Source organism: Oryzias latipes, chromosome 13 (assembly GCF_053564925.1).
Source record: "Oryzias latipes strain Hd-rR chromosome 13, Olatipes_Hd-rR_3.1".
Taxonomy (NCBI): Eukaryota; Metazoa; Chordata; class Actinopteri; order Beloniformes; family Adrianichthyidae; genus Oryzias; species Oryzias latipes.
This window is the reverse complement of record NC_136249.1, coordinates 17395574-17420379: the sequence shown is the minus strand read 5'-3', so window position 1 is coordinate 17420379 and position 24806 is coordinate 17395574. Positions and strand designations below refer to the sequence as shown.

The 24806-nt window shown below is 40.1% G+C and overlaps 2 protein-coding genes across 4 annotated transcripts in view; both read left to right on the top strand.

Annotated features, from left to right (window-relative positions):
- Positions 1 to 1437: 1437 nt before the first annotated feature.
- Positions 1438 to 10063, top strand: LOC144996833 (uncharacterized). Of its 2 annotated transcripts, XM_078956549.1 has the most exons (6): positions 1438 to 1557; positions 1647 to 1744; positions 3419 to 3546; positions 4633 to 4719; positions 6993 to 7130; positions 8241 to 10063. In XM_078956549.1, exons 2-6 carry the CDS (start codon positions 1732 to 1734, stop codon positions 8391 to 8393), a joined length of 519 nt encoding a protein of 172 aa, XP_078812675.1. In that variant the 5' UTR covers positions 1438 to 1557; positions 1647 to 1731; the 3' UTR covers positions 8394 to 10063. The 2 variants fall into 2 exon arrangements, with proteins under 2 accessions (XP_078812675.1, XP_078812674.1); XM_078956548.1 differs by lacking the exons at positions 1438 to 1557; positions 1647 to 1744 and having other exon boundaries at positions 3278 to 3546.
- A 3750-nt stretch (positions 10064 to 13813) lies between these two features.
- Positions 13814 to 24806, top strand: part of zgc:153039 — a 102210-nt gene continuing 91217 nt past the window's right edge. For both annotated transcript variants that reach the window (XR_013659635.1, XM_023961527.2), the window contains exons 1-4: positions 13814 to 14350; positions 20605 to 20739; positions 21997 to 22134; positions 23402 to 23719. Coding sequence is in view for 1 of the 2 variants with exons in the window: in XM_023961527.2 (XP_023817295.1) it covers positions 14128 to 14350; positions 20605 to 20739; positions 21997 to 22134; positions 23402 to 23719 (814 nt within the window). In the remaining variant the exon portion in view is untranslated. The remainder of the gene's footprint in view (positions 14351 to 20604; positions 20740 to 21996; positions 22135 to 23401; positions 23720 to 24806) is intronic.

Below are 24806 nucleotides of genomic sequence, written 5' to 3'. Positions count from 1 at the left end.
CTCTGTTCAGATAATGGTTTGTCACACAGAGTTGGTAAAAAAAACTTCTTCCACATCAACTGGATCTTCATTTGGCTCTCACGTTGTGTCCATAATCTCAACAACAGAGATGTTCACTCATTCACCAGCTGCAGGATCTTGTGAGGGGTCACAAGGGCTGCCGGAGCCTATAACCCAGCTGGGAAAGGCCAAAGGCATCGCAGGGTTACACGATGACATCTCACAGTCCACCTGAAAAGCTTGTTTTGGACTGTGCGAGGAGGCCAGAGCACCTGGAGATTATCTTTGCATGCATGGGGAGAACATGCAAACTTCACTGAGAAAAGATCACTGAGTGTGATGTCATCCACACAGCAGAAAAGGGTTTACTTTTGGCTCCAACCAAAAGAAAGTCAATTTAGTCACCCTTCATCGCAAATACAGACGACGGCGTGTTGGAGACAGAACTCGTCTGTAAACAGTGGTCCTGGTCTGTGTCATCGTTTCTATGGCAACCACTCCCATCAATCAGGAGTGAGCTTGTTTGAAGTCCACACCCCTACCACTTGAAAGAGGGCTACATGAAATCTGTCAATCCGACATTTCAAATGTTGGATGTGGGGGCCAGCAGGCTCCACCTACTTTAATTGAGGCATCTGGTTGGTTTGTTTATGACTGAAATAACCTCATCCATTCATTCATCTTCTAAACCCGGGTTGTCCCTTTCAGGAAGGAACCAGCTGTGACATGAATTGGAGTCAGCTAACCTCTTCAGTTGAATCGTGCAGCAACCACACACACGCACACGTACACACACACCCCCCACAGACACACACCCACACACACACACACAGATGATGGCGCAAAATAAAAAACTTTAAGTAAAATAGAAATGAAGTGTCTATTATTTTTGATTTTAATTTTTATCAAGCCCTCATGCAGGACGGATTTCCATTGTCACAGGAAAACATTGCACAAAAGTAAAATCCTGTAACGTTGTCTATTTAAAAACAAATAGCAGCTTTCAGTCATGTCTTTCTGAAATATGAGTGGGTGTGTGTGGAGGGGGGGACAGTATCTGTGTCATGGTTAGTTAGAAATTAAAAACTTTACATTCATGGAACACCTGTTTCAGTGTGGACTAAAAAAAGCTTTGGTAAGAAGAGGATGACACACGCTCAGCGACAGTTTAGACAAGTTCAGACAAAGTCGTCGTAAACGTATCTCAATCTGGAATGGTATCTGTGAAATCTACAGTTCCTTTGAAATTATTGCACAATTCAGTGCCACCTTTGAGGTTTGCCCTCAGCAAGGAGTGTAAAGGAAGAACTCCATTTAGTCAAAGAGTGGGTATATATGCTATGTATTTCAACGACAGTCATAAACCAAAAAAGAAAGCAATTTTGTTATTACATAACGAGGACATCCTTGTGTCTAAACTGAGTTTGTACATTCTAGGTTGTATTTACACAGGGACCTAGGGTGAAACATTAACTTCTGTTTCCATCAAAGACACAGCATTCTTCAAAAATTGCGCACGCTGCAGACACACACCACTCACTTTTACTTCTCAGTGATGTAAGTGAAAGACAGACAAAAACTGTCGTGAAGGATCCGGTTTGCGCCCAGCAGACAGAGACTTGGATTTTTTGGAATATTGTTTGCAGAAAGTGAGTCTGACCTGATTTCTACTACGTCAAATGGAGGGGAAACCACTGCCAAGGACCACCATGCATCCAGGGAGAGCCGGTTATGGCTTATAGCAGTAAGTTAAAGGTTTGAATTCATAACCTTTGGTGTCTACGTTTAGAGATTTGGATGGCGTCTTTCATATATTTTGGTGTAAATCTCTAAAGCTAAATATGTTCCAACAATTCAAGAATATTCTATCAGAGCTGATCATAAACACTGTAAAAAATGTCCTTCTGAAAACAAGTTAAAACATACAAGATTTTTTTACCTTGTTATAAGTGGAAAAAACATCTGCCAATAGAAATAGTAGAATTTGGTATTGGGAATATGGAATTTTTAAAATAGATTTCTCAAAAATAAGTTGTGATGTAATTAAATCCTAACATTGGTTATAAACATTGGTTATATTTAGGTGTTTAACTCTTTGCTCTTGTAAATATATTTACGGGTTTTGTTGAATACATTTACAGTTTCCTAAATCAAGAAAATCTATTTCTAGAAACAAAACCACTCATCATTCACAAATAAAACTTCTGCTTGAAAATATTATGTTAAAACAAGTGTTTCATGGTAATGCCCGTTTCCATTGCCCCCCATTACCGCCATAAGTGTCTGAGCGGCTGCTACATTCCCCTCACTCTCCTCTTCTGCCCCTGCAGCCCTAGTCAGAACTGCATGTGACAAAAATAATGAAAAAGAAACCTTTTTTCAAAATATGAAAATTGAAACCATCCTATTTTTTGGTCGCATGGGGGTGTCAAACAGGTCTAAGTAATTTTTAGAAGAGTCAGCATAAGTAAATGTTTGGATTTCCTTGGTAACATAGGTTTTTTGTTTACCACGCGTTGAAGTCAATGACTCATGTCAAAAGTTTCCCCAATATTCTTAAATTGGTGGCATGCAAGTGAAATTTTGTGGAGATTGCTTGAACAAAAGTTTTCTTTTTCCATATTGTGGGAAAATTGCCAATTTTCTCATTTTGCCACAAAATAGCCACCAAGCTGAAGGTCCATAATACCCATAACTTCCTTTGGAGATCCCCATCACATGTGTTTTGGTTTCATTAGTGGAGTTTGAAATAATTCTTTTGAGCCCCATAAGAGAGTTTGACCCCATTCATTTTATTGACAGTTATTTTTTGGTGGTTGTGGTGGGTGTTGCACTAAGTTAAAAAAATTCATATTTACCGGATAATAGGTGCATACAGTGCAAAAAGATATTTTAGCTACAAAGTAGACCCTTGGTGATATTTTGTGTTTTGGCAGAGACTCCTTACATATTTGTCATCATTTTAGCTTGAACTGGATATTAATCCTGGTTCATATTCCTTCATAAATTCCACTAGAAATATCGTTGAATAAGAACTTTTAAAAACAAAGTTTTGCAACTTGTTGGAGCACGATTCGTGGGCAGGGCTTTATAGAGAAGTGATAAGGATATGAGATGGAGTTAACCCTTTCTCATCCACTCACTGAAACATTTAGAATTCAGCTACAACCCAAAGTATGTCAGTTATCATACTTTCCCCAGAATCCTTTTTATGCGATTAAGGATGAGTGCAGTCACACACATGCTTTGATGCCTGATAAAGCGTTAAGATGCTGGTTTTATGGTTGACTTCACTAATGATACACAAGATTTAAAGATAAAGGAGGAGGGTATAAACAAACAGAAACAAGCAGATAAATACTGTGTGTTCCTGTTTGGAACAGCTCAATGGCAGTTCATCAATCATTTGCTCCTCCAGGCTGTATCCTACTGCTGCTGCGGCTGCTGATAGGAGGGATTTCCACAAACCTGCCTCAGGTCCACGCCAGACCCAACAACTTTTGGTGCAATTCTGTGGCTCGAAAAAACATGTCGGTTGCAGAGAAGGTAAGAAAGTTTTTTTTATTTTTTTTATTTGAATGTCATTTCATTGATAGTTTATTTTAGCTCATAAATATGTTTTAAAGCTGATCTTTTGAGTTGCTTTAAAAATTGACGGAGAGACAGAGTTTGCTTTGGGCTGCTGTGGAACTTACTTTGCAGTCTGTGCAGGAATATGGAATTTTTCAGTGAGCCGTCTCACTTGCTGTCACACTCCTAGGTGCAAATTTTGTTTCCCAAATTTGCCCCATCTCCTGGGGGAGCAGGGAACCTTTTGGGGGTTTGACTCCTTAATGTTGTGTCCCAAGTAGAGAAGGATTGGTCGCATTTTTAGACTCTTTGGTAATCTCTGAAACCACTATTTCCCAGTTTCAGGGCAAACGCTCTACCACTATTTTATTTCAGTTTATTCTGGAATGTGTCCGCTGGTGTGTGAGTTTCTTCTCAAACTATCTTATAAACCTGCTTTTTTTTTAGCCAGAACACATTTTAAAAAAAGAGCATTTTATTTCTGGTTATAGTTCCACTTCGATCATCTTTTAATCTATTTTCAAAGCATGGATAGTTGGCGTTGAGCAACCCCACCCCCCTTCCCCTCCCCATTGCTGAGAGTTGTCTTTTTCGTGCTCCCCTGCTAGCTCATAGCTCCTAACCCCCCAAACCTAAAATAATTGCTGCAACAAAAATGGCAATCCATACTGGAGCTATCCAGCCGTACAGTTTGGAGCCTGATGCAGCTCAGACGAGGAAAGCAAAGTCATACACGGATCTGATCGTCTAGAAGTGGATTCATCAGAATGGAATGGCCCGCCAAGCATATTTTCTACATCACAAATACGATCTTTTTCAAAATGGATTTTTTAAATCTGCTGATTCACAATAATCTGAATAAAGAAATACTCACAAATGGAATTTTAGGCTTAATCCTCTTTTTATATGTCCTCCATCATCAGAAATATGTCACAAGAACATGTTGAAAACACCAAAAACACCATTTTCATTAGAGTATATTTTAAAAAGAAAGATAAAAAACTGAATTAGAAAGGACAAAATCTGAACAATGTGACATAAATATCATGTCCATTTACTCAGGTTGAATGCAATAAGACCGACGTGCTGCCTTCTCCAGTGCTGATGCCGTCTGTGGAGTTAAACTTGAACGAATGGGAAAATAAAACTGTAAGTACAAAGATAAGATTCCCTTTGAAATAAATTGTTGCCTATCCAATAAATTTAAACTTTTGTTGGACTTACTGATCTTTTAGGGCTCTGAACTGAATACTGGTATATGGCATTGTTTAACATTACTGTTTTCTTTTTCATCTGCATATTAACATCATTTGACATGGATTATAAATGTTCTTCTGTTAAAAGGCTGTTAACCTTTAAATGTAGAGGGATAAATAAATATCTGATAGATAGGAAAAAGTCACACAGAAGCAGCAACAATAGGAACTTTCTGCATAATAAATGAGATACCGAGATGCTTATCAGGAGTAGAGTCTAAAAGTGAAACGTGAGCGTTCCATGAGTAAGAATTAGAAATGTTTTTCAGACAAGCTCCTAATTATTTGGGAACACCTTTAATTTGTAAAGAAGCGTTAATCCTCAGTTAGTTCTCTTTGCTAAAGTCTCGCAGTTGTCACTCCCCTGGGTGAATGAAATTTGCTCTAATCTCCCAGGGGGGTAGATAGATGGGAATGCATGACTTCCCCAGGACAGACACTGTGCCACTTGGCCACTGATGAGTTTTGCTGCTGGCATGCAACAAGTTATTATCATGATTAACTGGCTCTGACTATTGCGTGGGAGAACAAAAGAGGCTCTTGTCAAGCCTTCTTTATCTATGATTCCATCAGTGAGGAGATTTCTGCAGAATTTAACTGTGAGTTGTTTTAGGATCAGCAACAAAAATAAAAAGTTATTGTGCTTAACGAAGGTGGAACAAAAACTGGCAAACAGAGCTGTGGAGGAGAAAAGTCAATAAGGTGAAAGCAATTTTTACCTTTCACTTGAAGTGAAAGTTGAACCACCTAATTATTAGTTTGCGTTTAAATTTGATGTCACATTTGAACTTGAAGGTCATGGAATTTCAATCAGTTTTTATTTCTCACGCAGTGAGCAGATGAGCAAAAACAAAAAAAAAAAAGTAATGACAGAACTGTCAATCTGAATCTAATGTTACTCCATCAATAACTGGGTACCACCGTCCTCAAATTAAACACAGGTTAAAAAGTAATAATATATTCAAATTAAAATAAATTTTGAAAATGGCATTCTTAATTAACATCTCATAAGCTCGTTTCTTTGAATTTAGTTTAAAAAAAAAGAACAAAGACCTACCATGTTTCCTGTTCCATTTCTGGTGGGTTATTCAGGGGAGAAAGTTTGACTCGGCTTTGCTCAACATTCAAGGAATAAATAAAGCTGCTTTCCTGATGTTAGACAGGATCTCTGTCCAGGAACGCTGGCCTTGAAGACATTCAGAGATGTTTTGTTCCCAGAACAACTCTGAATAAAAATTTAAAAACTTTTGTCTCTACATGCTATACTTTCAGTTCAGTTCGATTCTGCTAATAACAAAGATGCATCAATTCAAGTTTTATCAATTTTAAAGATTATTAAAGCAAAGTTTTGTTCTTTAAAATCCAATCTTAGCGATGATAGTAACTGCGAATAAGAAACCAAGTTACAGTATTTCCAAAAAGTATAGAAATGTGAAATCAGACGTTAAAAATGTTTGTCTTTTACATCGTCATGATCCTAAAATCTTTCTCTTTACCCTCCTTTTTATTTTTGCAATATAAGAGTTTTTTCACAAACAAAAACTTTTTAATTAATACTTTCCTGTAATTACGTAAAGATTTTTTTGATGCAAATTTCTGAGAATACTCCAAAATTCTAAGAATATTCCTAAAAGTTCATCGAAATCTGTCAGGAACCATGTAGGACCCCATATGCAGAAGACCAGGCTTCGTGGCAGAGACCTAAACATTTAATAAATAAACGTAAGCATTTAAAAAGTAAGTTCAGACATACCTAAACCAAGGGAGCAACAAAAGCATGACAAAGGAGATGAAAACCAAACACATAAATACACTGAGGGTAGGGTGGATGACATTTACCTGGTGTAATGGCTAGAGGGGAACACCCGAAACAGAACATGATCCAAAAAAAAAAACCAAACACGTCTGACAAAACCAAATCCAGGTGCACAATCCTCACAACAGCCAAAGCTCTGGCTTAGTAATTTTTGTGAATGCTCCTCACGCTGTCAAATTCTCCATATAAACACTGAACCTGAACCAAGCTGTTGCCTCACAGAACCTCAGAACATTTCCAGAGACTCTGTCCATTTCTCAATCGCAACTTAAGCTTGTAAGAAAGTTTCAAAAGTTTTCTCTGAGTGAGATGTCGTAATTGTGTTTCTTTTTTTTCTGTATATCTTAAAGCTCCAGCAGAAGCAGGCAGAGATTTTGGAGGCCCTCCAGCTGTTTGACCTCGTCATTAACAATGAGACCAGCCTGCAGTGTATGAGGACACTCAGGATCAAAAATTATATGATTATTGTCAAAAAAGCTCCCATCCAGGTACGGCCTGAAACATGATCCATACTACACTGAAACGCTAAATTCAAAGGAAATGACAGTCACCCACATCCATGTAACAGTAGACTCAGGGTCCTGTCAGGAAACACTGATATCCTTTATTCCCTGATTTTTAAGGGTGTGATCAGACTGGACACGTTTGGTCCGCTTTAAGTGAACCAGAATTTGTTTCCCCCGATAATCCAGAACAGTCTGGGACCAGGAACCGCTCTCAGACCCATAATTCACAATGGTCTTGGTTCAATTCCAATCGGACTGAGCTTCAGTTTGCTCTGAGATTCCTCAGTCTGAATTCAATCCGTCCTCAGAACAGAACAACTGAAACTGGAAAACGTAGCGGGTGGTCAGGTGATCTAATCACAGTCAGAATGTAGCAGCAGATGAGCCGTGAACAAATGTAACGTGGTTACATGGCATGCGTGCTGCGCTGCTGTGATGTCATCCGAAAAGCTACCTTGCAGTTCCTTATAAAAATTCTCTTCAAATCATGCCATAACACGACAGCGATGAGACACAGCAAATCATTGAAATGTGGTCGGATGAGTCGCACTCATCAAAACAATTTTTAATGTGATACAAATTGCTTCTCGCTATTTTTCCCGACAATCTATGTCATAAACAGTTATCAGTACCTTCTTAACTTTCGTCTTACCAGGAACCGCCCAGCACCATGCCTCCATTGGGCCAAGAGAATAAAAAGCCTGACGCTGATCCAGCAATTCAAAATCTTTGAGCGAAATATAAACTTTGAATGAACTCAAAGCTCAGGAAATCCATAATTTCTGCCTGTAGTCGCTTTGCCAAACGTTTTTCCCAGTCTGAATAAACTCTTAAGTGTAAGGGGAAGACATTTGTATGAAAAATAAAGGTTTATCTTCTGAGAAACAAAAAAAACCAAAAAAAAACTGGGATTAACTTTCATGAATGTTTTCATGCATTTTAAACTATCATCAAAGCAGAAAACAAAACAAAAAAAGTTACTGTGAGTAAAAAATGCTGTTTCCTTAGAGAGCACACAGCCATCAGCAGTTATGTTTCTTTTGTGGGCATCGGTTCCCTCTGATCAGTTTTTTGCTGTGAATCTATTTGCAGAAGGATAACCTTACACCCCCCCACCACCCACAAAAAACCAAGGAGGGGAAAACCATTGGAGAGGTTTTAGACCAGTACAAAACACTGATCAAGAAGAAGCTGAACCTTTTTGCTCAGGACCTTCAACTCTCCAACTGCAAAAGGAAGAAATGACGAGGCAAGGAAATGACATAGACAACAGCTGATCCCTAAGTGGACTTTACAGGCTGACGCAGACGGAAGGACCTCTTATTGGAAAAGATGCTGCTTTAAGAGTAGCAGAAGGATAAACAGAAAGGAACTAAAGGAAGGAAAAACGCTTTTCTGACAACAACTATTACTGTCTGCTTTAAACAGCAGAATATTCAGATGAAAAAGAGGTCAAGTTCATTTGTGTCTTTGACTTTGCACATCACATGACTAACTTAGTGTTGTGAAAAGCTTGAAATGCTTTTGTATGTTCTGTTTTGGCTTTGTTTTCAAGATCTGGAGGTTCCAGCTTAGATTTAGTGTCTCAGTGGTTACAATGGATCATTTGTTTCTGCAAACTTTTCTATGGAATACTGTTTTCCTCCTCTGAGTTCTAAAACTTACTAGTGGACGTCCTTATGTTGTCATAACAATTTATTTAAGAAGCCATCTGCTTTGAAGTTTTTCTCTAACCAACACACTGAAAAACAATTCAAGATAAAACTATCGAGTTGCAGCACAAACCAAATGAATTAGAGTCAAACATTGAAAGAGTTTGGGTGGAGCGACTTTGCCTTCAGCAAAAAGACAGGCTGGCTGCTTTTTGGCTCAGTAGAATGTGGTCGATCAAGTTCATCTGCTCTGCTGCTCTGGTTCGCTATTAAGTTAAATGTTCACAAACAAGTTATTTTGTGTCTCCAGCAAGATCAAAAGAGGTTTTAAAGTTTACAACAGGAAAGATACATTTAAGGAAATTATTTTCTCTTTAGGGTTGTATGGTGGTGTCCAATTAGGCCTGGTACAATTCCAAGCTGCATTGTTTTTGTGTGAAGTTTGTATGTTCTCTCCTTTTATGTGTGGGCAAAAACGTGCTTCCTAGTTTCATTGATGATTCTAAATTGCCCCTGGGTGTGCATGTGAGTGATTGCATAGCCCTGTCACAGACAGGTGACCTGTCTTTGGTGTACCCCACTTTAACCAATCAGTTGCTGGGATAGGCTCCAGCAGCCTCTTGACCCCTGGAGCAGTTCAGCGGGTTTGGAAAATGGATTGATGTTCTCTTCTTTGTTGTTTATTGCATTTCCCTTTTATAGAACCCAACAATGATCACAAAAGACAGTTTCAGGAGTGCCGGTGCAGCTAATTCCTTTTGTCTCTTCCGGCATTGCAGTGAGAACTGTACCCACAGCTCCCTCTGTGGGGATAGAACCAAAACATGTAATGTATTCTGCAACCAAATGAATGCACTCTGCTCTGTGATACCGAATTTGTTCAAGCATGTAGGAATAATTATTATATCATATTAAATAATAATTATTTCTTTTATCATTTACTCTTTTTAAAGCATCTACAATGGTTCTCAGATTAGATACATTTAATTTACACTTAAGGAGGCCTCCTGTGTTCTTTCATACCAGTTTAGCTTAAATTTGCATAACTGTTTTGTGTTTATAATATATGTAATAAAGGATGCATGCACAGAGAAAGGAAAAAATATTAGACTTCACAATTTTTTTTGTAATAGTGCCATTTGTTATTTATTGATGATAAAAAATATCTGTATATGTTGTCTTTTTATTATGTGGATATTTTGTCCCACTAATGTATAAAAACTATGCATAGCATTTATGTGGAATTAAAAACTTTATACTATAGCAAATCTAGCCACAGGGGTTGCAAGCCAGTTGCCTCTGTGCCGGTCCCAAGCCCGGATAAATAGAGAGGGTTGCGTCAGGAAGGGCATCCGGCGTAAAAATTTGCCAAAATAACCATGCGAATCATCCACAACACTTTAGACATACCGGATCGGTCGAGGCCCGGGTTAACAACGACCGCCACCGATGCTGTTAACCTACAGGGTGTCGGTGGAAATTTGACTACTGTTGGTGGAAGAAAGAGGGGAGGCAGAAGGGTCCGTGGCCAGAGAGAGAAGGGAAAAGGCAGGAACATAGGTTTGAGAATAGGGACTCTTAACGTTGGCACAATGACAGGGAAAGGCAGAGAGCTGGCAGACATGATGGAGAGAAGGAAGGTAGATGTACTGTGTGTGCAGGAGACAAGGTGGAAGGGCAGCAAGGCACGTAGTATTGGAGGAGGATACAAACTGTTCTATCATGGTGTTGATAGAAAGAGAAACGGGGTAGGAGTGATTCTGAAGGGGGAGTTTGTAAACAGTGTTCTAGAGGTGAAAAGAGTCTCAGACAGGATGATGAGCCTAAAGTTAGAAATTGAAGGGGTGATGGTGAATGTAGTCAGTGGGTATGCGCCACAGGTTGGCTGTGAGTTAGAAGTGAAGGAGAGATTCTGGAGTGAGTTGGATGAGGTCATAGAGGGTATCCCCAGAGGAGAGAGAGTTGTTATTGGAGCAGACTTTAATGGGCATGTTGGTGAGGGCAACAGAGGTGATGAGGAGGTGATGGGCAGGTTTGGTGTGAAGGAAAGGAATCTGGAGGGACAGATGGTGGTGGACTTTGCGAAGAGGATGGAAATGGCTGTAGTCAACACTTACTTCCAGAAGAGAGAGGAACATAGAGTGACATACAGAAGTGGAGGTAGGAGTACTCAGGTGGACTACATCCTATGTAGACGAGGTCATTTGAGAGAGGTTAATGACTGCAAAGTGGTGGTAGGAGAGAGTGTAGCCAGACAGCACCGCATGGTGGTGTGTAAGATGACTCTGGAGGTCAGGAAGAAGAAGAGAGGGAAAACAGAAAAGAAGACCAAGTGGTGGAAGCTGCAGAATGAAGAAACTTGTGAGGAATTTAGGCAGAAGTTGAGACAGGTCCTGGGTGGTCAGGATGAGCTTCCAGATGACTGGGAAACTACAGCAGAGATTATCAGGGAAACAGGTAGGAAGGTGCTAGGTGTGTCATCTGGAAAGAGGAAAGACGGTAAAGAGACTTGGTGGTGGAATGAGGAAGTACAGGAATGCGTCCAGAGGAAGAGGTTGGCTAAAAGGAAGTGGGATGTAGAAAGGACTGAGGAAGGTAGACAGGAGTACAAGGAAGCGCAGCGTAGAGTGAAGAGAGAGGTGGCAAAGGCCAAACAGAAAGCTTACGATGAGCTATATGACAGGTTAGACACAAAGGAAGGAGAGAAGGACTTGTACAGGCTAGCCAGACAGAGAGACAGAGATGGGAAGGACGTGCAACAGATAAGGGTGATTAAGGACAGAGACGGAAAGGTGCTAACAACCCAGGAGAGTGTACAGAAAAGATGGAAGGAGTATTTTGAGGAGCTGATGAACGAGGAAAATGACAGGGAAAGAAGGGAGGAAGATGTGGTTGTTGTGGAGCAGGAAGTAGCAGAGATTGGAAAGGATGAGGTTAGGAAGGCTCTGAAAAGGATGAAGAGCGGAAAGGCCGTTGGTCCTGATGACGTACCTGTGGAGGTATGGAAGTGCTTAGGAGAGACAGCAGTGGAATTTCTAACGAGTTTGTTCAATAGGATTCTAGAGAGTGAGAAGATGCCTGAGGAATGGAGGAGAAGCGTTCTGGTTCCGATCTTTAAGAACAAGGGTGACACGCAGAACTGCAGCAACTATAGAGGAATAAAGTTGATGAGCCACACAATGAAGCTGTGGGAAAGAGTAGTGGAAGCCAGGCTTAGGAAGAAGGTGGAGATTTGTGAGCAGCAGTATGGTTTCATGCCCCGTAAGAGCACCACTGATGCCATTTTTGCTTTGAGAATGTTGATGGAAAAGTACAGAGAAGGTCAGAAGGAGCTGCATTGTGTGTTCGTAGATTTAGAGAAGGCGTATGACAGGGTGCCGAGGGAGGAGCTGTGGTACTGTATGAGGTCGTCTGGAGTGGCAGAGAAGTATGTCAGAGTAGTTCAGGACATGTATGAGAGAAGTATGACGGTGGTGAGATGTGCTGTAGGTCAGACAGAGGAGTTCAAGGTGGAAGTGGGACTACACCAAGGATCAGCTTTGAGTCCTTTTTTGTTTGCTATGCTGATGGACAGGCTGACAGACGAGGTAAGACAGGAATCTCCCTGGACAATGATGTTTGCGGATGACATTGTAATTTGCAGTGAGAGTAGAGAGCAGGTGGAGGAACAGCTAGAGAGGTGGAGGTTTGCTCTGGAAAGAAGAGGCATGAAGGTCAGTCGTAGTAAGACAGAATACATGTGTCTGAACGAGAGGGATCAAGGTAGAAGCGTTAGGTTACAGGGGGCTGAGGTGAAGAAGGTGCAGGAGTTTAAGTACTTGGGGTCAACAGTTCAGTGTGATGGGGAGTGTGGAAAAGAGGTGAAGAGGCGAGTGCAGGCAGGTTGGAGCGGGTGGAGGAAAGTGTCAGGAGTGTTGTGTGACAGAAGAGTGTCAGCAAGACTCAAAGGAAAGGTGTACAAGACAGTGGTGAGACCAGCTCTGCTCTATGGGTTAGAGACGGTAGCAGTGAGACAGAGACAAGAGGCTGAGATGGAGGTAGCAGAGATGAAGATGTTGAGGTTCTCCTTAGGAGTGACCAGGTTAGACAGGATAAGGAACGAGTACATCAGAGGGACGGCTCATGTTGCCTGTGTTAGCGACAAAGCCAGAGAAGCCAGACTGAGATGGTTTGGACATGTTCAGAGGAGGGATAGTGGATATATTGGTAGAAGGATGTTGGAGATGGAGCTGCCTGGCAGGAGGGCAAGAGGACGGCCAAAGAGGAGATACATGGATGTCTTGACAGAGGACATGAAGTTGGCTAATGTTAGGGTAGAAGATGTTCATGATAGAGTGAGGTGGAAAAGGATGATTTGCTGTGGCGACCCCTGATGGGAAAAGCCGAAAGAGAGAAAGAATACTATAGCAAATGAAGAAAAGTATTTTTTTGCCTCAAGTGCTTAAATAAACCTATTTTCACCTCATAATATGTTTTTTTTAAATTAAACTTTGTTTCTAGCAAACAGATCATGTTTGTATTTTTTAACCTACAGGAAATGCTCAAATCTGATCACGTGACCAAGACCACACGCCGGAAAATGACAGGAAAAAGAAAAGGAGTGTCTTATTTTTCAACCTTATTTGTTTATTTATGTACAAAACGAGTCAGGGTAAAACATCAGAAATGAGCATACAATAACAAAAATGGCGGAGTGAAAAAAATAAAATTAAAAATGGGCAGAGGCAAGGCAAGAAACAATTTAAAATGACAACAATTTTGCAATAGCTCTGTAAAATGCTGTTGCCTTTTTTTAAGAGACTTAAATTAATCTGAAAAGTAATTTAAAAAGATAGTTAAAGGACAAACATGCCGTAACTAATGCGATTTTAAAGGTAGAGACCACGAGACAGTTGCAAAAGCGGAACATGTTCGCATTATTTCAAAATAAAATATTCGTGTGATGTTCAACAGCGACAAGTGTCTAGCTGTGCTTTTATACTGAAAGTTCGATTCGGAAGTGGCTGGTGTATCACATGACTTTCTGTCCCACAGATAATCACTACATAAACTTAACCTCAATGGCTGCACTTTAGGAAGCTGCCGGCGTTTGCTGGATCTGATATTTCTATCGACAAACTGCAATTGTCATTATGTCTGTTTACGGCGCTTTCCGATATGTTTAAAAATAAATCCAAAATAACCAGTTTCACGCCGCCGAAAGTAAACTTAATCGTGAGGGAAAAGAAGTGAAACTGATTTAGTTTTTTAAAAATGTTTTTTAAGAATTAATTTTTTTTTAAGAAAAAGCAGCGGGATAGCCGCGTTCACCTTCAGACCAGACCAACATGACGGAGCGGACCCCCCTCCTCCACTACCGGCTGTGCACCAGCGTGAATGAGTCCGAGCCGCGGTCCCCCCCGGCCGGCCAGGCCCCGGAGCGGCGGCCCGGCAGCCCCCGGGCGAGGCCCGCCGGCCCGCAGCGGCAGCAGAAGAAGCTGTCGACGTTCTTCGGGGTGGTCATCCCCACTCTGCTGTCCATGTTCAGCGTGGTGGTGTTCCTCAGGATCGGTGAGTTCAAGTTTCACCAGGAAAGAAAACAAACAAAAACAAAACAAAACTAGGTAGTAAGTTTCTGTTAGAAGTTTTCCAACTACACACGTCACAAATCACCAGGTTAACTTAAGTATTTCTGAAGGTGATGTCTGTTTTGAGCTTTATCATGAACTCAGTTTTAGGATGAGTTACTTTGCAGAAATTATTCTTGAATCTGTTTTATCATGAAAATGCCCAACTGCTTTTAAGACACAATGTTAGATGGAAACCACGGGAATGGAACCATCAACCTTGGAATCAGTACACAATACAAACAAAATACTTGCGTCCCTCTCATTGTCAGAAAACGATCTCTATAGGACCTAAATCTATGTATATAGCATATCATGACCTTAGAACAAGGACAACAGTTTGGTCCCGCAGTGAGTTAATGTTGCATCAATTTTGAAGTATATAAACTAGGCCAGCACAATAAATTGTAAATATATTGTTATCGTGATATCCAGCTGTGGAATATGCATAACGCAGAACACTGTGAAATTTGCAATAAATGGTATCCTAAAATTTGCCAAAACAATCTTATGGCAGCTTGAAGTATTTAACGAATCAAATAAACCCTTTTATCCATTTGACCAATCGGATGGACTCCTTCACATTGTTGACTAATCGGATGCAGCCCTTTATGTTAGATGTTTGCCTCCTTTGTAGACGAGGGTCATTTAAGTTATGTTGACTCTTATTTAAATTAAACTGTTGCAGTGAAATGAAAATGATGTTTTTGGTTGTCTTGGTATTTGTTTATCGCAAGTTATATCGTCATTGTAATATTGATCACTAATATTGCAAATCACGAGTTTTTCTCATTCCTCATTCCTCATATAAAGTATGTTTACTCTTAACACCATGCTTTTATGATTCTTGTTTAAAATGCAACAGCATAAAATGACAGATAAAACCCCTGACATTACCACATAATTTTACATTTCTTCTTGCAATGTTTTATGAATGTTAGTCATATCATATTTGTCATGAGCGTAACCAAACCTAAAGATGTCATGTGTTTTTTCACTTCAAAAGGTCTGGGACTTGAACGGCAAAACATTTCATCCCCTACATGCTGTTTGGACAGTTAGTTTTTTTTATAGATGTTTGTCTAAAATGATTTTCTGGTGTTAAAAACCCACTTGGATGAAAATAGTGTTTTTAATATGTTCTTGTAGCATTTTTCTGATGAGGCCAAAAACAGTGAAAAAACTAAATAAGAAAATAAAGGGAAAACCTATATAACTCAGTGTTACTCTAAGTCAATCAGGCCTCTGTGTAATCAAACTGTTCAGTTAGGAAGCAACTCTGACTGACAATCAATTTCATGTTTTTGTGCAAGTGGAATAGACAATAGGTGGAAATAATAGGCGATCATTAAGACACCTCCAAAAGAGGAGTGGTTCTGCAAATGGTGACCACAGACACCTTCTCTATCTCTGTTTTCTGGCTGATGTTTTGGTGACTTTTGAATGCAGACATTGGTATCACTCCAACGGTACCATGAGACGGCGTCTGCAGCCAACAGTTCGTCCAGTATGGCATACCAATGCGAGCTATGGCAAGAATGTTTGCCGTGTCTGTCACCGTAGTGTCCAGAGCATGGAGGTGCTACCACAAGGCAGGCCAGTAAATCAGGAGACGTGAAGGAGGCCTCAGGAGGGCAACAACCCTGCATCAGGACCATTACCTCCTCCTTTGTGCAAGCAGAAACTGGAGGAGCACTGCCATAGCCTTGCAAAATAACCGCCAGTAGGTCAGAAATGTGCACATTTCTGCTCCAACTGTTAGAAACAGACTCCATGAGGGAGGAATGAGGGGCCGACATCCGAAAGTGGGAGTTATGCTTACAGCCCAACACCAAGCAAGACGTTTGGCATTTGCCAGAGAAGAACAAGATAAGCAAATTCACTACTGGTGTCCTGTACTCTTCAGAGATGAAAGCAGGTTCACACTGAGCACATGTGACAGACGTGACAGAGTCTGGAGACACCGTGGAGAATGTTCTGCTGCTTGCAATGTCCACCATGACCAGTTTGGCAGTGGCTCAGTAATGGTTTGGGGTGGCATCTGTTTGGAGGGCTGCACAGCTCTACATGTGCTCAGCAGTAGTAGCCTGACTGCCATTAGGTACCGAGATAAGTTTCTCAGAGACCATTCTCTGTTCCCCAGACCTGAATCCAGTAGAGATGTCATGTCTCGGTCCATCCACCAACCCACTGTTGCATCACACACTGTCCAGAAATTGGCAGATGCTTTGCCCCAGGTGTGGGAGGAGATCCTCCAGGAAACAGCCCGTTGCTTCGTTAGAAGCTTACCCAGGCGTTGCAGGGATGTCGTATGGGCACGTGGAAGCCACACCCACTGCTGAGCCTCATTTTGACTTAGTTCAAAGACTTTACATTGAGGTTGGTTCAGCCTGTAGTGAGTTTTTCCACTTTAATTTTGAAAATGATTTCACATTCTGACCCCCACAGACTGATACCTTTCATTTCCATTAATACTTTTTGTGTAGTTGTGTTGTCAGCACACGCAACTTTGTAAGAAAAAAGCATTTAAAAAGAAGATTGCATTTGTCCCGGGATTGGATGCCTTTTGGTAGAGATCCCTTTATTTTTTAAGCAGTGTATAAAGAAATTTAAGCTTAAACCTGTGGTTTTGAGTATTTCTTTATTCAAATTGTTTTAAATTAGCGGCAGACACAGAAGTGCAGTTTGAAAAAGAGCTTATTTGTGATGTAAAAAATACACAGGGTAGGCCACAAGCTCTCTGCTCCACTCCATTCTGATGCGTCCTCTAGCAGACGACTAGACCCATGGACGTCTTTGTTTTCCTCATCTGAGCTGGAATCTCACAATTTTTGTTGCACCAGTAATGTTACGTTGGGCGTGTAAGGAGCTTTAAGCTAGCTTTTTTCTTTTTTTCTGTGGTTAAGTTTTTTTCACGGTCTAATTTTGTACATGCTTTTCTTTTCCTTTGCTGGTCTTTTTGCTCTTTGTTCATGGAAAGTGATGTAAAACATTAACGTTTTTGTTTTGAGTCTCATTTGCAGTGATGTTCTGCATATTGAGAACTTCTGTGCTCATCTTCTGACCAGCCCATCTTTGTTCAGCCTTTGTGTGGTATAATTGGATTTTTACATGTACACATTGTGACTCAGGCCTCTATGGTTTGACTTTTCTGTCTTCAGGACTTCCTTTAAGTCACTTTTGAGCTGAATTTAGGGCTGACTCTCATTTTGGTTTAAACTGTTTCTTCTAGGTCTTTGCCTTCAGAGAATTACATACTTTGTTTAGAATTGTCCTAAATCCTTTTTATTAATCCTTTCCTCATTGATGATCAATTTGAGTTTTCAAATTAATAGAAACATTTTTCTATATGAGCTTGTGAAAACACACAGTAAATGCGTCATTCACAGTCATTCAGTTCAGTTTGTATTGCAGCTGACGATTTGTGCTTAGTTTGCACAAAGTTCATGTGTTGCATTGCAACTTAGTTAAAGTTTTATTTTGAAAGGCTGGGTCACATTATCCTCTGCTGTTAAAACGTCTGTCACCTGCTTCACAGGTGATTGTGATGGTGGACCTGTCAAAATAAAAGCTTCTCTTTCTGCATTGGAACAGGTCAAAGTTCTATCTAAAGCTTTGGAGCTGAAACTATACAAGACAGCGACTCTGCTGACATCTATCATTAAATGGACAGTTTTTGTCTTACTGTTTGTTCTTTATGCTCAGTTGTTGTCCACTCTTTAACCCCCCCCCCCCCCCCACCCCCCCCACCCTCAGTCTCGTGAGCTGTCAGCTGGTCTCAAACAGAGACAGAAAAGCCTACAGATTCAGGACTCCCCAACTGCTGATCTGCCGTTTCCACGTTAGACTGAACAGGAACTGGCAGCTGTTTCACTGTGGATGTGAAACTTCTATCTTTTGCCAGATGTGTCATAAATATCCGAAGAGTTTACAGTTAAAACCAGAAGTTTATGTACATTTCTTTTGAAGTCCCTGTGGTTTATTCTTCCCTTTGCTGTCTGACATTTAGACACATATTTCAGGTCTTAGGTTGGTTGAGATCTTTTAAATTTCCTGCAGAAGTCCTCTGTTTCTTTCGTTTTTGTTCTTTAGCGAGATGTTTTTGTGCATTGTCTGAGTGACTGGTGACTTTGCTTTTTAAACGAATGACCTTGGTGTCTATCCGCAGGGTTTTTCAATTCAATTCAATTTTATTTGTATAGTTTAGTTGTATACAGTCGTCTCGGTGGGCTTCGTGCCGGTAATTGTAAGGTAAACATACAATCAAAAAGGATCATAAATGCATAGAATTCAATAGGATAATACTAAAACTTTAACTAAAGAGACTAAACTAAACTGGCATCCCTGCCCTTAGACCCCCGTTCGCGGTAAGAATAAACTCCTGAAAAAAAAAACAGATTCTGAAAAAAAAAAAAAGAAGAAACCTCAGGGGTGTCCATATGAAGGGGCACCCCCCAGGAGGGGGAGTGAGAAAGAGGGAGAGTACATGAATCGCACTGCACCAAACAGAGGCATGGAGAACTAATTGATAAGTAATAATCAAGAATAGAGAAGAGGAGAGTAGAAGTAGATGAGAAAAGAGGACAGAACCCCAGTGCACCATAGTTTCCCCACCTTCAAACATCTAGCAGTCTAGTGACAACTTTATTGTTAAATTTAATTTAGACAAATTAACAGTACGGTAAATATTCTCTGAACACTAGCGAGTCTGACAATAAGCCTGTCCAAAGAGGAATGTTATAAGTCTATCTCTGGTTTACTGGACTTTATTTCTCTTTCTCCTGAGAGATCTTGTTTAATCCCGTTAGCTATGAGGGCTTCTGTGATGGTTTCTCCAAAACATCCATTTTGGGCTTTTTTTAAAGTCCTGTTTGCGACTTTAGTGGCATTCTGCTTTACATGTGGAAGCTTAATTCGTGCCAAGCCTGGAAATTTCTGGCTGAGATCTTCAAAAATTTCCCAGCGTTTCTCCTTCCTGATGTTGCCATTAGTTTTTTTTTTTAGTTTTTAAGTTCATGTTTCTTCCTGCAGTGAAACACTTTCATGATGGTGGACGTCACTCTAAAGAGGTTTTTCTCAGGATGCTGAACATCTTCGTGTCGCTGAACATGTTCAGTGGCTTTTTACTTTTTGTAAGGTAGTTTAACTAGATAAACGTCAGGCATCTGATTTTTCACATTTCTTTTTAGGATTTCCTCAAAAGTGTCTCAAGAGGACATGTGTTCAAAGTTTTTTTGTTCACCTAATAAGCCACTCTGGTTAAAATTGTATTTCTGGTGTTTTTAACATTTTCTTGTGGCATTTTCCTGATGATGGAGGGCATATATAAAGAACATAAACCATAAACCTTCATTTCCGGGTATCATTTTATTCAAATTCTTTTGAATCAGGCACAGATGAAAAAATATTTGTTGAAGTATTTATTTCGTAGAAAATATACTGGGCATACTTTGTTTTCCTCGTTTGACCTGGCATCTGGCTCAAGATTGTACGGCCGGATGGCTCCAATATTACTAAAAAGACTTTGTTGCAGTGGTTATGTTAAGTAAGGAGTGCTCTTGGCTCACAACAATTTGCATGAAATAAATACTTAAAAATGCCATTTTAAACATAATTTACTTTATATATTTTCTCCGTCATCAGACAAATGCCCCAAAAACCTGTTAAGAAACACCAAAAATACCAATTTCGTAAGAGTCTAAGACTGAGAGGAACTGAAAACAAACGTTGGGATTTCCTAAAATTTCTCTGAACAAAACTTTACTTCAAATCTCTTTATTGACTCTAAGCATATGCAGATTATGACTTCATTTTTTTAATTTTAATTTCACAAGTTAGTGACTTGAAATGGAGAAAATAACTTCCATTCCTGCGCCACATTAGTGATAAAGAATTGTGGCTTAAAAGGAGGAAAACCAAGTTCCTGTTAGAAGAAACAATCCGAGCTCTTCACTGTTATAATGGTCTACTAACCATTTTCTTCCAAATGTTTCACAGTGGAACTTTACATTAGATAGTGTGAACTTAAAGCAAACAGCAAAAGTGAGTTGTTTGTTTAGAGAGTGGTAATTGTAGATTGATGTGTCCTCCTGGGGCCCTCTGGGGATTTTCCAAAGAACTTTTCATCTCATATCAGTTCCTGAGCTCAGCTGCAGGGGGATCAATAACTGACCTGACTGTGATGTTTTATCTTCTCAGGGTTCGTGGTGGGACAGTCTGGATTGTATCAAACGATTGCCATGTTCCTGGTTGCCTACTTCATCATCAGCATGACCGTGCTCTCGGTCTGTGCTATCTCAACCAACGGGGCTCTGGATGCAGGGGGAGCCTATTGTATCCTTTTTGACTCACATGACCATTGGCGTGTGACTGCCACCATGGAAGTATCTGGAGAACACAGGCGTGTGGATAGCTCGGTTCACCAAACACAGAGGATTTGTTTCTCTGTTCAGATCAGGCACTGTCCCAAACTCTCAGTGAAGCTTGATTGGATCGTCTTCATCTAGACAAGCCTCAGCGAAAGAGGAAGCTGTGTCAACTCCAGCAGGACTTTCAAAGCTTCAGCAGCAGCATTTATGGAGATTCTGCCATTCTTCCTCCCAGCAGTCACCTCCTTGTCTTATTAACCGGTCCTCACTTCATCTGTAGTCACCACAGACCATCATAACCAGCATGGAATTAGAACCTCTAAACAGTTTTTAGACGTCCTTCTGCTGTGCTTCCTAACCTGAACATTACAGTATAATTGAACCTTTCTTCTTCTTTGACTCACACGTCTGTTCCTTCTTTATCCCCCATTCTGCTGGCTTTATGAGAAGCAAACATGTAACCGTTTTTCTTACCAATGAGATGCCAGGAGCGATCATCATAGACATATTTCCTTGACAAGATCTCCTCCAAACTATTCCAGGTTTAGTAACTTCAGCTTATCATGACTTTCTTTGGGTTCACTTGTGGCTCCTCATCACAGCAAACATCATCTGCCGTGTTAGTTTCAGTGCTGTTATTTAAAGAAAACATGAGGAGGTCAGATGTTCACACACTCGTACACTGTAAAGGGATGGTCTGTGTCACACATTCTGTTTCTTCTCTGTCACTTTTCAGGTTAATGCAGCAGCAATAATACTGAATGAAGTTCCTTCAAGCTCCTCACTGGTTCCTCTCTGCTTCAACACTTATGATACTGAGTGCTAAACAATTTTGTCATCTGCTTTCTTTTCACTTATGTCAATGTAATTACCGGTAGTTACTTTATTCACATTTTCTTGTTTTTATGTTTGCCATAAAGACATTACTGTTTGGAATTAAACTTTCTTTTGATTTATTATCATAAATCGCACTGCAGCCTCAATTATACTCTTTAGGACATGGAGTTTGATTCATCTCCATATTTATGTTTTATTAATTTCAAATTTGAGACATGTGTGCCAGATTATTGATTAGTCTGAGTTGTGTGTCAAGCTTACAGAGTCAAATCAATAGCATAACAAACTGATCTCATCATAGCATCAGAGTGTATTCCTGTTTGTACAGCTGGCGTAGTAAAACTGGCCATCCAAAAGCTGAGGAATTTCTTAATGCAACACCCAGACATGATCAGCCGCGCTCTGGGTCCGGAGTTTGGTGGCAGCATCGGCCTCATGTTCTTCCTGGCTAATGTGTGCGGCAGCGCCCTCTTTGTGCTGGGTCTGGTTGAAGCTGTAATGGACACGTTTGGAGTCCCAGAAGGTGAACTTTCATTCAAACTGGAATTTAACGACATTTATGCAAATATGATTCAGATAAATTCATTTTAGCCTCAAACACAAAAGGGGTTAATACAAATATACACCTTGTGTGTCCAAAGATACGTAACCCCCCATTGAAACAGTAAAATCTGGATAAACAGAGAAGCCTTCAGCTCTGGAATTTTTGGCTGCAAGATGACAACAAAACACAATGAATTTAATCGTTTCAAAACTTTTTTTTATCTGAGAAATTGATATTAAAAGAAAAGGGTTTATTTATATTCTAGAATCACTATCTTTCTGTGTTTAATTGAATTTTGCCTTTAATGGATTTTGTTTTTAGTCAGATGCCAAATCACAGCAGTTTTTCAGGATTTACTGACATATTTCCTATTTTAAGAAATAAATGAAGCCCTTTTTTGTAATTAGATAAATAAAAATGATTTACTGATTCTTTGTTTTGATTACTATGACATCCATCCTTTTGTTTTTTTTTGTTTAATAATTTTCGTATGCATATTTTGGACATGAATGCAGAGTGCATTTGTGATGCTTAAAAAAAAGACTAAAGATTTGGGAAAACCAATGACAGGATGATTTTAGATATGAATATATTTGTTTTCCACCATCCATTAATTATTTATGTTAGTTAGATTCTGGGTGGGGTCAATGAGGGGACCGAAGCCAGGGCCTCATTGAGCCGGTCCCAAGCCCAGGTAAATACAGAGGGTTGCTTCAGGAAGGGAATCCGATGTAAAATCTTTGCCAAACCAAATGTGCGAGTCAGCAGACCTACGATATCCATACCAGATCAGTTGAGGCCCAGGTTAACAACGACCACCACCGGTGCTGTACACCGACAGGGTGCCGGTAGAAACAGAGGTGATGAGGCTGTAGTGAATACGTTCTTTGAGAAGAGGCGGGACCATAGGGTGACCTATAAGAGTGGATGTAGAGGCATGTGGATAGACTACAATTTCTGTAACCTGAAGGAGATCAGGGACTGCAAAGCAGTGGTTGGTGAGAATGTTTCCAGACAGCATAAGATGGTAGTGTGTAGAATGACTCTGGTGATGAAGAAGAAAGAAAGGGCACTGAAGAAAAGACAGAAAGCAGAGCTGGAGGTTGTAGAGATAAAGATGCTGATGTTCTCTTTGGTTGTTATTTTAGGATCTGTTGGTCGTTTGTTATGCAGCAGTTATGCGGCAGGCCCCTGTGCATGTTATAAAAATAATGTTCTCATGGACAATTTCTGTGTTTTACCCCAGACGGCACGGTGGCTGCAACTTCATATCAGGTTCTGCCATCGGGTTACTGGTGGTCTTTGCTTTACGGCACTGGCATCCTCCTGTTGTGCCTCCTGGTGTGTCTGGTTGGAGCCCATATCTATGCCAAGGCCACCTTCCTCATCTTCCTGATTGTCATGGTCGTTTTGGGAACCATCCTTATCAGCTTTTTTGCTGTGTCGCCTAAAACCATTCTGCTACCAAGCTCCAGTTCTTCTGCTAATGGGACCGGCCCTGGTTTCCCCACTACTGCCAATTTTACCGGCTTCAAGTTGGACACTCTGGTTGGAAACCTGGAGGGTAAGTGAAGAAACTGCTGGGTTAACCAATGAACTGCTGGGATTCAGTGGTGTTTTAATTGTCAAATGTCTGATATTTTTTGTTTTCTTATGTTGACTTTAAGCCATGGGAATGGCACAGCCTTGATATGGGTTTAAATTAGGTGTGGGTTTTGCTGATTATGTCTTAATGACTAGTTCGTTTACACATCAATGAGTGTGTCAGAAAAGACGGAATAGATACTTAAAATCGACAGTAAAAGTTGATGATTTAATCTGAGGCTTGAGTTCCAAAATGTCACAATAAATTCCCAGTTTTGTAAGTTTGGACAGAAAACAGGACTCATTTCTCTTCCTACTAACTTCCTAAAATCTTCCTTTTAACCCAAGTAGGGCCAGGTCTTATTTCCCAAAAGTTCCCAAAGTTTATTTCTAAACTTTGGGAAAGTTTTAATCGCATGGTTTTTTTGGAAATGTGCAAAGAAAGAAAAAGCTGCTAAAGTGACAAAATAGATATAATATTAAGATTCTAAAAAAACATCCCCGCTGTAGTGGTGAAAACACCAGATAAGAGACAGGAAAGTCCTGTGAGTTGTGCCTAAGATCATGACTGAAACGTTTTATGACTGATGTGGACGATCTTCTTCACTTTACTGTCATACCACTTAGATCTTGAAAAAAAGGTCAGAAATTTACAGTTTGAAGGCTGAAAATCAAATGAAAACTTCAGTTCAGTTTGAAATTCCTCTAAAGTTTACTCATTTTTTTGTCAAACACCATTTAAAACAATATTTGTTTTTAGAGCAAAACTTTTCCAAAGGAAAGATTTTCTTTCTTTCAAACGAAGCAGCTCCTCTTTTTCCGTTAAGATACACTAATCTGATTTGTCACCAGTTTATGATAACAAACAAAGGATCAACAACACTCAGAAGAATCTTGTTAATGCAATCTCTGCAGATAAGTGCCGAAGTTAACATAAACCATTTCCGGATGCAGGTCATGATTCCTCCTTGCCTGATCCATATCCCTTAGCACCAACTCTGCAGGCTAAGAACACAGTTTGATTGATCTTTTAATTAAATCTTGTGCATGTTCTCTGGAATGTGTCC

Bases quoted from the DNA above. Each gene is read 5' to 3' on its own strand.
- LOC144996833 (XM_078956548.1), top strand. From the start codon at position 3,388: ATGGCAGTTCATCAATCATTTGCTCCTCCAGGCTGTATCCTACTGCTG. The intron at 4,720-6,992 runs GTAAGTACAAAG...TATATCTTAAAG, and splicing joins ACGAATGGGAAAATAAAACT to CTCCAGCAGAAGCAGGCAGA. The intron at 7,131-8,240 runs GTACGGCCTGAA...ATCTATTTGCAG, and splicing joins TCAAAAAAGCTCCCATCCAG to AAGGATAACCTTACACCCCC.